At 31.2% G+C, this 11,134-nt stretch overlaps 1 protein-coding gene across 2 annotated transcripts in view; it reads left to right on the plus strand.

The window, feature by feature from the left end:
- The window catches only part of LOC118205147 (toll-interacting protein-like), a 67,313-nt gene that overhangs the window by 28,561 nt on the left and 27,618 nt on the right, over positions 1-11,134 (plus strand). For both annotated transcript variants that reach the window (XM_085821757.1, XM_085821756.1), the window contains exon 5: positions 2,175-2,327. In XM_085821757.1, coding sequence (XP_085677883.1) covers positions 2,175-2,327 — 153 coding nt within the window. The remainder of the gene's footprint in view (positions 1-2,174; positions 2,328-11,134) is intronic.

An 11,134-nucleotide genomic window follows, 5' to 3' on the forward strand; every position in this document is an offset into this window, starting at 1 on the left:
GCAAAAGAGACTAAAACCAAAGATATTTGTGAGCAGACAGTAGTTATTTAAATAAATGAAACTTCAGAACTCAAGTATCCATATTTACTATTGACTAATTTAAAAATAGCCACTAAGCTGACAATTAAAATTTTAAAGGAAAAATAAATGTGTATTCATTAGATAAGAAATGCATGATCAAAATTTTAAAAAAACCTAAATTTAATAATCTAATAGTTATAGTATCCATTTCATTAGCAAAAAAATTATTGCTGCACAATTTAAATAAATCGATGTAGTGCACTTTTGCAGTTAAAATTTTCGGTACTATTCAGTTTCGAGGGCCGTAAAAAATCGCCAAACTATTGTTGATGCCAGTGCTGCCAAAAATTATTGCGGCAACCCTAATGCAAGAAAGGAAGTATAATAGTAAATAACTATCTATGATACATAATTTTCTATAATGAATGATGCCTTTTCTTTGACAAAATTCTCGATAAAGTGCAGAATAGCCCACTTATTTGTTTGCCGCTTTTTACAAGCGTAAAAACAATTGGATTTTTGGTCCATTTTCTTTTACTTTTTAAGTGAAAATAGGTCGATGTGTACATAGATAAAGTCAAGGGTGTGCGCAGTGCTGTTTTTGTGCAATTCTGGGATTTTTTTTTAAAGTGAAAATAGGTCGATCTGTACATGGATACCGAGTATGTGCAATTCTTAAAAACGAGTCAAGCAGTGGGTGATTCTGCCACTTTACCCAAAATTCTTTTGCAGACTTTTCGTCATGAGCAATTCCCAAATTGTTAAATTCATAGGATACTAAAAAAAGGATTTTAAAATCGAAAAAGGATTTAAAAATTAAGCTAGTGTTTCAAGGGCGTCTTAAGAAATATAGAACTATATAAACTTAGGCAATCTGAAATCAGCGCATACGCTAGATTTGACGCGCTGTTTAAATGGACGCGTTTGCTAGATTTGGCGCTTTTGCGCATACATTTTCACTGCAATTTTTTTATGGTCCACAAAACAGAATAGTACCAAATTTTCTTAGCTATTTGTTTAATGATAAATAGTATTTATAAAAACTATGAAATAAAAATCAGCATAAATTTTTTTAAATATTAAATTCTGTAAAGAATTTTGTCTCTTTATTCAGTATAGATTTGTTTTGAATATCTATAAAATTATATTTATCAAATGAGTACATTTTTTTTAAGTGTTATTTTCATAAATATAGTAACTAGTTTTTAAACTTTCACTTATATGTTTGAACATTCCTATATAAATAACTGTGTATTTGGGATCATTATATACAAATATAAAGAAGTTAAGATGTTTATGTGTATTTAATTCCTAACACTTCATTTGTGTATGTGTGTGTGTGTGTGTGTGTGTGTGTGCGTGTATATTAAAAATTTGAATTAAAAATTGAGTAAATTAAACCATCCTAGGAAAATTCTAAAATCACATTAAAAGAAACCTATTGAATTTTAAAAACATAAAGCAAAAGTTAAGATGATATTATACTAGTATTTTAGGAAAAAATATCAGTCAAAGCAGATTAAATTCCATTTTTATTTAAATTGACATTTGTGGCCACAGTTCACTTGCACTTTAATTGTGCCTATTTCTAGAAAATTTACAGTGATACTGTTGTGATAGAAAGAAAGCACAGTGAAATAGCATCCAAGCACCACCGAGGGGGAAAATAACAGTGCGAATTTAATCCAATATGGCAGCTCACTGAGAAAAGGTTTTGGTTAGAAAAGTTTCAATACTGAAAATTTTGAGTTCAAGTTTCAAATTAGCTATGTCATTGCAAGCCGTGTGATGAAGATTAATCTAGAAATGGTGCAGCTCATAAAAGTTATTACTGCTTTTAGAATACAGAGAGGAAAGGCTCAAATTAAAAATGAAGAATTAAGAGGCTATTATTAAATTAAGTTATAAAGTTGATTTGTATATATTTTATGTTGCACATATATGTGTGTGTGTACATGCATGCAAGATAAAATACTAATTTTGATTTGCAGTACTCCCTTAACAGTTCATTTTAATTTGGGTATTGTTTTTGACATGGAGATGTATAAAGTTAACTACTACTTTATACATCTCCATGTCAAAAACTTTTAAGTTATTACATGTAGAAATTTATATATAAATCATCCTTTCATTATTCCCTTTATTTTTTAAAGTGTGCATTCTCCCTGGATGACAAAATAGCATGGGCATGTTATGACATACCAGAATCTGTACTCCAAGGTGAAACTTTAAATGTTTGGATTGAACTTTCAGGAAAACTTGGAAAGGGAAAAGAGGGCCTTATCAATCTGGTGATCACTTGTCAAGTAATTAATTTTATATGTTTTAGATATCTTTTATATAATATTGTAGATTTTTTGGAAACTTTAATGTTGTATTCTCAATTTGTTGAATATCAGCTAGTTTTTGAACTTTGCCTTTTTGTGCAGAAAGTATTTGAAGTTGATAATTTTGAAACTATAGTAATTCAGCTATTCGGAAAACTTGGGAATGCTGAATACAAAAAAATTCTGTTTAGCTGAGCATAAAAATTGCAATTCGAGTAGCAAAGCAAAATAAATGGAAGAAGAAATTTCCATCTAAAATTATAGAAATTTTCATTCAATTTGTTATAAACTTTAATCTCAAAAATCTATATTTAAAATTATGTAAGATGTTGGGAGGCAGGAATGCAAAACCATTTTGACATGAAATCCAGTGTATTTTTGCAGACATTAAGCATATGAAAATAAAAACATTGCATCCAACTATGAAATCATCCTCTTGACGATGAAAGTTAGCAAAGATTCTACCAAACTTGCACCATTCTAACAGAAGTTTGAAGGGGAAAATTGCACTGCAATGGCATTCCTGGGTTGTTTAAATGGAGGTTCACAATGCTCTAGGTCATGTTTTTCTGATTACAAAAAGTTGACACTTGTGTGTTCCTGCAGCATTTGCGCATGTTAAATTTGTTAGTCTTGCTTTGGAATCTTTGACACCAGTTGGAGCCTTGAGTTTGCCAAGGTATTTCATGGTTGTGTATTGCTGGAAAAAAACAGTTTTATCGGCACTAAATTTGTTCTGGAGATAACTTTTCACTGTTAAAGAGTTCATTGAATTCATGTGCAAATAGTTCAGCAACTTCAATATCAGCTGAAGCTTTTACACCTGAAATTTTTAATTCCCTTATACCATGGTGATTTTAAAATTTGGTTAGCCAATTTATCGAAGGTGTGCCCTCAGTTTTTAAGTTAATTTTTTCATGAAATATTTTGGCTTGAGACATTAGTATTGGACCCATCAATGGCATGCCCTTGCTGCGACCCTGTCTGACGCATTCAATCATCTCTTTTTCATGATTGCCACTTTTAGCATAACGAATAATTTTTCTGTTATTCATTGCAAGTGGGATGTTGGAATTCACACACACACACAAAAAAAAAAGTCCCCCCCTGTTTTTCTTATGTCATATACAGTTGACTTTCCAATGCCATACTCCTTGCATAATTTTGAAACGGATATACCTTTATCCATTTTTTGCAGCAGTTTGACTTTTTGTTTAATGGGCATCGAAATATGCTTTCACATTGTAGATCCTCTTGCAGCTCCAGAAAAGAAACTCTTTTTGACATAATCAAAAGTTTAAACTGTAATTTTTATAAAATTGCAGTAATAATAACAGCCTGCAAAAAATAATAAGCTGTATCAAATCAGAAAATTAAGGAATAGAGCAATCTGCTATATTAACTGAAGTTCCTTGGAATCAGTAAAGTATAATTTTAATCTAGCTTAATAGCATCCGCTATACGTTATTGGCTATGTATCATGAAATTGAGAATGAAAGACAAGTTGTTCCAATAAATTTTCTATTGCTTCTATCACGCTGTGAGACATTTAAGCCTGAATTGTATTAGTTTTGTTATTTATTATAGTTACATCCATTTCTCGTACATGCTTAAGACTTAGTCAAGTCCTTAATAAATAAATTCCCACATATGCTTAAGGCTTATCGAAGGCTGGTGCTAGGTATCTTACTGTCTGGTGCAGTCTGTACGGATCTTAAATTCTGCTACCAAGCACCTCTGTAAGTTCTAAATTTTTGCCGCCTCTAAATTTTGGACCCAATTCTTTCCCTAAATTCTAAAAATTTTGCCATCTGTTAATTTTGTTGCTTGATGCTTCTCTAAATTCCAGAAATTCTGTCTTCCCTACGTTCTGCTACCTGGTACAGCCATACGAGCTCTGCCGCTGGTTTTGGGTTTATGTGAATAACAAATCAGTTATTCTTAATTTTAATAGCATTAAATGTAATCTTTTTGCCTATGAGTATCATTAACAAAATTTATTTTTAACATATGGAAAGAAATTTTTGTTAAATTTTTCCTTGTCAACATTTCTTAACACATTTAACTTAAATCTGTAGTCATTGCCATTTAACTTAAATCAAAGTATAATGTAAAAAAACATAAAAAGTTCCCATACTCTTTGTTATTCAGTTACTAATATATATATATATATATATATATATATAAAAAAAAAAAAAAAAAAAAATTAGGCATTGCTGCATTAATCATTACTCAAATTATCATGTGTTGTTAAACATGCTGTGGTGAAAGCAAAATATAATAAATAATGATTCACCAGGTTGGTGTCAGAGATATAAAATATTAGTAAGTGTAAAATCAACGATGTTTCTATGTAGAATGTTTCAGTTTTAGATGCATACCAAGCAGATATGCAGCTATGGAGCCAAATTATGAATTAGTACTAAAGCGAAATTAAGAATCAGGATTCTTCACATGTTTTGTTACAGGGCAGATCAACTGTGCATGCCTAAAGCATACAAAAAAGGGTCATTGGTAGCTTTAAGGTCCCAATTTTAGGTCATTCCAGATCTCGAACATTGTACTTTATTTTTGAGTATTGATTACAAAACAGAACAGTCAAGTACAATTTTGGTATATTAAGTTCGCTCGTCTGTCCCTCTTCTTTGTTTACCTTAAAAAAAAATTTAAAAAAAAAAAATTACTAATGTTCTCATTGAATTTAGGTCTACCATTTATCATACTTTTTTCTGTTCAGAGCATGAGAAGAGTTATGAAGAAGAGCATGAGAAGCATCTCTCAGCTTCAGCAGTGTTCATTGGAAAAATAACAATAATTAGCCACAGTTTGTAGGTCTCTGAAAACAGTAAGTTGTTTTCTATAATGAATTGTAGGTAACTAATGGCATCAGTCATATTTCTGAAATTTGATCGTACGTAAATTATTTCTAGTTCAGTTTTTGGATAATCTTACTGTAACATAAAATAAACATCAGATGTTTGGCCAAAAATCTGAATTGGAAACGTTTTCTCGTGCTTCTAGAATTTGAGTTTCAAAGAGAAAAACAACAGAGTAGTGAGAAATAAAACAAAGTTTTCTTGTATTTGATTCTTAATAACAACACATATATCTTTAGCTGTTACAATTCTGTTTGTATGAATATTTTCTCTCTTCCTTTTCTTGAAGTTTCATATGATTTCGATATCTCCTTTGTCACTGTGTCCATTCTCTTCCTTTCTTTCTCTAATGATTACTGGAAAACATTTATTTGCTTTGTAATGAGTGCTGCAGCAGTTAGTATTTTCTGAAGCTGGTTATATAACACATTGATATGTGGCATGATATTGTGAAACACTGTAAGCCGAAACACAAATTATGAGTCTTCTAGCATATGGCAAATAGCCATATGCTTCTCAATTTATTGCTACAGCTTGTTAAGATTTTTTTTTAATTGAAAATTTTAAATCCTTGTTCACCACATAGTATTACACAAGTCTTACAGAGGTAAGTAAAAAAATAAATAAATAAAATAAAATAAATAAAATACAACACAACACAAAATAAAATAAACTTACAAATTCACAGATGACACGCAAGAGATAAATTTACAGAAGAAAGAGAAAGCCATTTTATGTTGGACAAATACGTGAAGAGGGGGAGGAAATGTCATATTCATAGAGTTTAACGTAGAAATGAGTTCCTTTCGTCCTTCCTTGAGCTTTGAACAACAACAAATGTTCGACATTTTGCACTGCCCTGAAACTGCATGAACACAAGTCTGTACTAGATAATCAAAATCTCTTCAGATATGAATTGAATTTACCATGTCCAGTTAGAAATTGAGTAACTTCGAAATTCCAGAAAAAGTGTTTATTATTCAGTGTGTGAGGGATGGAAGGAAAATATAGTTTAGTCAAAGAGGCAGTAGTAGAATTCCTGTATAGTTCATTCCACTTGAGTATTGTATCATCCCTACTTTTTTTCTTGTAAAATGAATTGGGAAGTATCATTGGAGTAATTACTTGAAGATGTGTAGCTTGTTTTGCCAACCAATCAGCCCTTTCATTTCCTAGATTGCCAGTGTGGCCACGTACATGAGAAAAGATAACATCAACACCTTTATTATTAAGGTCTTTAAGAAGAGCATGGGAAGTGACAATTAATTTATTATATGAGAAGATATTTCTAAGAGAAAATAAGGATGAAAGAGAATCAGTGCGAATAAGAAATTTAGCACTCAGCGAACAGTTGTTACTAATGCACAGTAATTCGGCTTGGAAAACACTGCATTCATTGGGAATTCTAAAGAGTTTGTATTCCAGTTCAGAACCATGATGGAAAATGACATAAGCTAATCCAACTCGATTATTAATTTTACTGCCATCTGTATAACACACAACCGGGAAATTATCATCAACAGAATTGTCATAAATGATAGTTTGAATTGGCAAACGATTGGCAGGATGAGGAAGATCTTCAAACAACACCTTGGTATCGAACATAAACTTGCTGATGGTATCTTTAAACTTTTTGTCATTTAAAACATGAAGGTCAATCGGACGAAATCCTGAAATTGCAAAACAGGCTTCATAGCTAATTGTTCTGTAGCCTTGCACAACTCTTAGTAAAATTCTTCTTTGATCTTTTCTAAAGCTGTTCAACCAAAAGTATTGCAAGAGACATAATTAAGTCCTCTAAGTATATTTTCCCACTTATTGGATAAATACATAATATGTTTTTTGTTTTCTAACAAAACTTATGATCAAGAATAACGCCTAAATATTTAATTTCATTCACCGTTTCGAGTAAGGTATTATCCAAGTACAGTTGTTGGTTTGTATAGCTGACATGCTTTCTTTTAATTATCATAATTTTAGAATTATTAGGATTGAATTCTAATTTCTGTTCTCTGGACCAATTGGAAATAATATTAAGGGTGTTCTGAGCCGTATTAAAGAGAGTAATGGGACACTTCTCTTGAAAGCAAATTAGTAGATCATCAGCAAAAGCAATTGTTTTACAACTCGGACAATGTGAGAGTCTATTGATCATTCATAATTAAATTCCACAATAAAGGTCTGGAAACTGAGCCTTGAGGGCAACCTCTTTCCAAAATGCGGGAGGAAGAAACGTGGCCAAGAGAGAGCAATGCAGATCTGTCATGCAGAAAATCTTTAATAAGGCGGAAATATTACACGGAATACCAGCTTTCCTTAAAAAAACAAGTATCCCAGGCCACCAGGCGTGGTCGAAAGCACCTTTGATATCAAGAAACACTAAAACTGTGTAAATTTCTCTTCTTACCTTCGCCCACTATGTCTTTTAAGTACAAAAGAGCATCTTCACAACTCTTATGAAAGGTAAAACCAAACTGTGCTTTGTTTAGCAGTTTTTTTATTATGCAAGAACCAGGTAATTCTATTAACAAACAGCTTTTCTAGGCATTTTCCTAAACTGGGAAGAAGACTAATGCATCTCAAGTTAGCTAAATGTGGGATTCGAGGACCACTATTCTTAGGGATTAAAACGACATTTGCTGTTTTCCAGCAACGAGGAAATGAACCAAGCCTCAGACAAGTATTGAAGATTTTGGAGAATAAATTTGGAAACATTCTATGACTTGCTTCAAAATTTCATTTGAAATAGTATCAAGACCAGGAGCTTTATTGCATTTAAGGTTTTCTATAACACTATTAATTTCTGACATAGTAAATGGAGGATCTGGATTAGCAACATAATTTAACAAAGCTTCAGCCCTAATCATTCTATGAAACGAATTAGCCGTGCTAAAGCTTCTGTTAAGAATCTCATTAGCAGTTTCTTCAAGCGACTTTGTACAATTACTAGATGGGAGATAAATTTCACTGACTTCAATTCCTTTCATAAAATTTTTCTTTATACCATTCGTATATATTTTTTTCAAACATTCCTTTCATTTATACTCATTAAGAATTCTCTCCAAGACTTTTGCATCCTGGAGCTTTAAGCTGTAACTATGTCTTAAGTGAAGATAATTTTGTTTATATAACTCTCTAAGAGTGAGTAGGGTTACGATTTCGTTGAAACCTACGTTTAGCAGCATTAACCTGCTTTCTCATACATTCGATTTCAGTAGTCCACCAAGGTACCTTATGAACTCTTGACTTTTTTAGAGGCATGGAAGCCTTGGATGTGTTATAGAGAATCGAGAACAAAATTTTCTAGTTGAGAGTTTAATGTATGCTTATCCGTACAGCACTCAATAAACTGCGACAGCTCATCAATCGACTGCTTACATGTATTGTAAAAAATATTCCAGTTAGCTTTCTTTACACTGAAGACAATCTTAGTTAGCTTTCTTTACACTGAAGACAATCTTAGTTAGCTTTCTTTACACTGAAGACAATCTTGCTGTTTTTTCTGTCATAGAGAGTGTTATTATAAGCTACAGATAGTTCAAATTCAATCGTACAATGATCAGAAGGGGATTCATAATCTGGTTGACACCAACACAAAATATCTACAAGAAGATCAGATCCAACAGCTGTAATGTCAATATAGCTTAAACCTTGAGTACTACAGAAAGTAGGACCACAGTCTTCGTTTAGAACGAACAAATTATTCATACTTAAAAATTCACAAAGTTTAACCCCTCAAGAATCTGAAACTGGACTATGCCAAATTTCAGATATACTGTTAGCATCCATAGCCCAAATCAATGTATTACAATTTTTTGAAGCTAATGCTACATTAATTTTATGCAAATCCAAGTCGATATTTCTATTAGGTTCAAAGTAATAGGAGAAAAAGATAAAATCATGGGTATTGAGAGTAACATGAAGAAACACCGTATTATAATCAAGATTATTACTCTTTTCTAATGTGTTTAATTAACTGTTCCCTATATTTGTACACTGCACTGATGGTTTGACTCTAAAATTCCATCTAATCTGCTGAGAGTAACTGAAAAAAGTTAATTTCACTCAGGTGAAAAAAATACTTCAGTGAACTTGCTGATTCTGACTGGTTGCCTTCCCAACAATCAAACTGAGCTGAGTTGCATAGCAGTCTGCAAATTGTGTATTCTTGTATACCTTGAATAAAAGCTTCAACACCAGCATGGTGACCATTCATCATGCTGTTACCACCATAACTCTGTAATATTAATTTCTCAGGTTTGTCTACTACTTTTTCCAAACTTCCTTGGATAGATTCAGGTGTAGATTTTGCATCTTCCCCAGGTGGATTCATGAATTTTAAGAATTTTAATAATAGAATCTCACAAGTACCTGTTCATTACTTAAAACATATCGATAAATGACAACCAGTTGGGTAGTAAATGAGATATCAGTAGTTTCATCTGTTACTGAAAGAAATCTTGCTTTAGTATAACAAATCATTTTGAATTTCTTTTAACCTTTAAAAACATTGGCAGTAGTGAAATGGTCTTTAAAAGACAAATCTATTTCTGCTAGGAAGTTGATAAGATCTCTTGAAAACTCCCAGATTTAATGAATCCTCTCATTCATCATGTCCTTGAAATGTGCCTCAAAACAGGATGCAATCACTAATTTTTGTAAGAACCATGGAGTATAAAGAAGGAGGTGAAACTGGATAATAGAAAAACAGGTCTAAAAATGTCGCGATTGCTAGATGGTGCTGCAGTTGTCTTTTTGGTATTCCAAATGTAAAAATTTATGCCTTGCTATTAAGATAAGCTTCATAATGGAAGAGGAAATGTTTGTTTTTATGCGATGGATTATGTTTATAACTTTATGTACAAATTTTTACATTCAAGATAGTATTTTGTTAACTGCAGTTTTAATTTTTTCACTAATGATTATATTTTATTTTTTAAATTATAAAATATAATTTACAGCTTTCATGGTTGAAGGATTGCAGTACTTTTTAAGAATGATTAATTTGAAGATATTTTTCAATCCCCCTTAAAAATAATCATATTATTCTTAATAATACTTGATATATGTATGTTGAATTTAATTAGGTTCTTCCCCTGTCTCTCATTTTGTAAAATGTTTACATCTTAACACAGTTTAACATAAACTGTGGCAAAATTTAATTAATATTATAGAATTTTGTGCTTCAATCAGCAAATTTTCTCTTCTGTCATAATGAGTTATTATTATTTACAGAGTTCATACTGTCCTTAAAAGTGCTTAAAAGATTTTAGGTTTTTTTGGAAATGATTTTTGGTCCTTAAAAGTCTTTAATTTTCCCCCAAACCAGTAAAAGGTCCTTAATTTTACTCATCTGACATGTCCCCCCGCCTTTTTTTAATGAAGACTGTGATTCTGAGTGTGAATTAATATTTTGGAGGAATAGTTTTTGGTCATGCAATGATAAATATGTATTTGATGGGTTAATGTTTGAATTCTTTTGAATTATGCAGCACTAAATTTGGCAACTTATCAACATTTTGGCGATTTCAAGATCAGTTTGTATAAAAGATTTTTTATTTGGAAAATTTGCAAAATTTTGACGATTTTTCTTACATACAAGATAACATTAATAAATATCATAAAGATGGTAATATATTAAAGTTATATTAAAGAAACAAGATTAAAATAAAACATTTTTATTTTCTCTTGCCATATTTTAAAATGAATACTTTCCATTTTGGTGACTTAAGAATATTTTTGAAAAGTAGTCAAAATAATAAATGCTATATAGCACAGTTTCCAAAATACTCTTTGGGAAAAACAAAAATGCTACTGTAATTATTTTTAAATTAATTTCATTTGTGTTTCTTTATATTTTTTCATGATAAGAGTTTTTTCTCATATAATGGTTTCAGAATATTTAAACGT

The sequence above is a fragment of the Stegodyphus dumicola genome, chromosome 8 (genome assembly GCF_044657685.1).
Source record: "Stegodyphus dumicola isolate Sdum_Otavi_A_Nest chromosome 8, ASM4465768v1".
NCBI classification, from domain to species: domain Eukaryota; kingdom Metazoa; phylum Arthropoda; class Arachnida; order Araneae; family Eresidae; genus Stegodyphus; species Stegodyphus dumicola.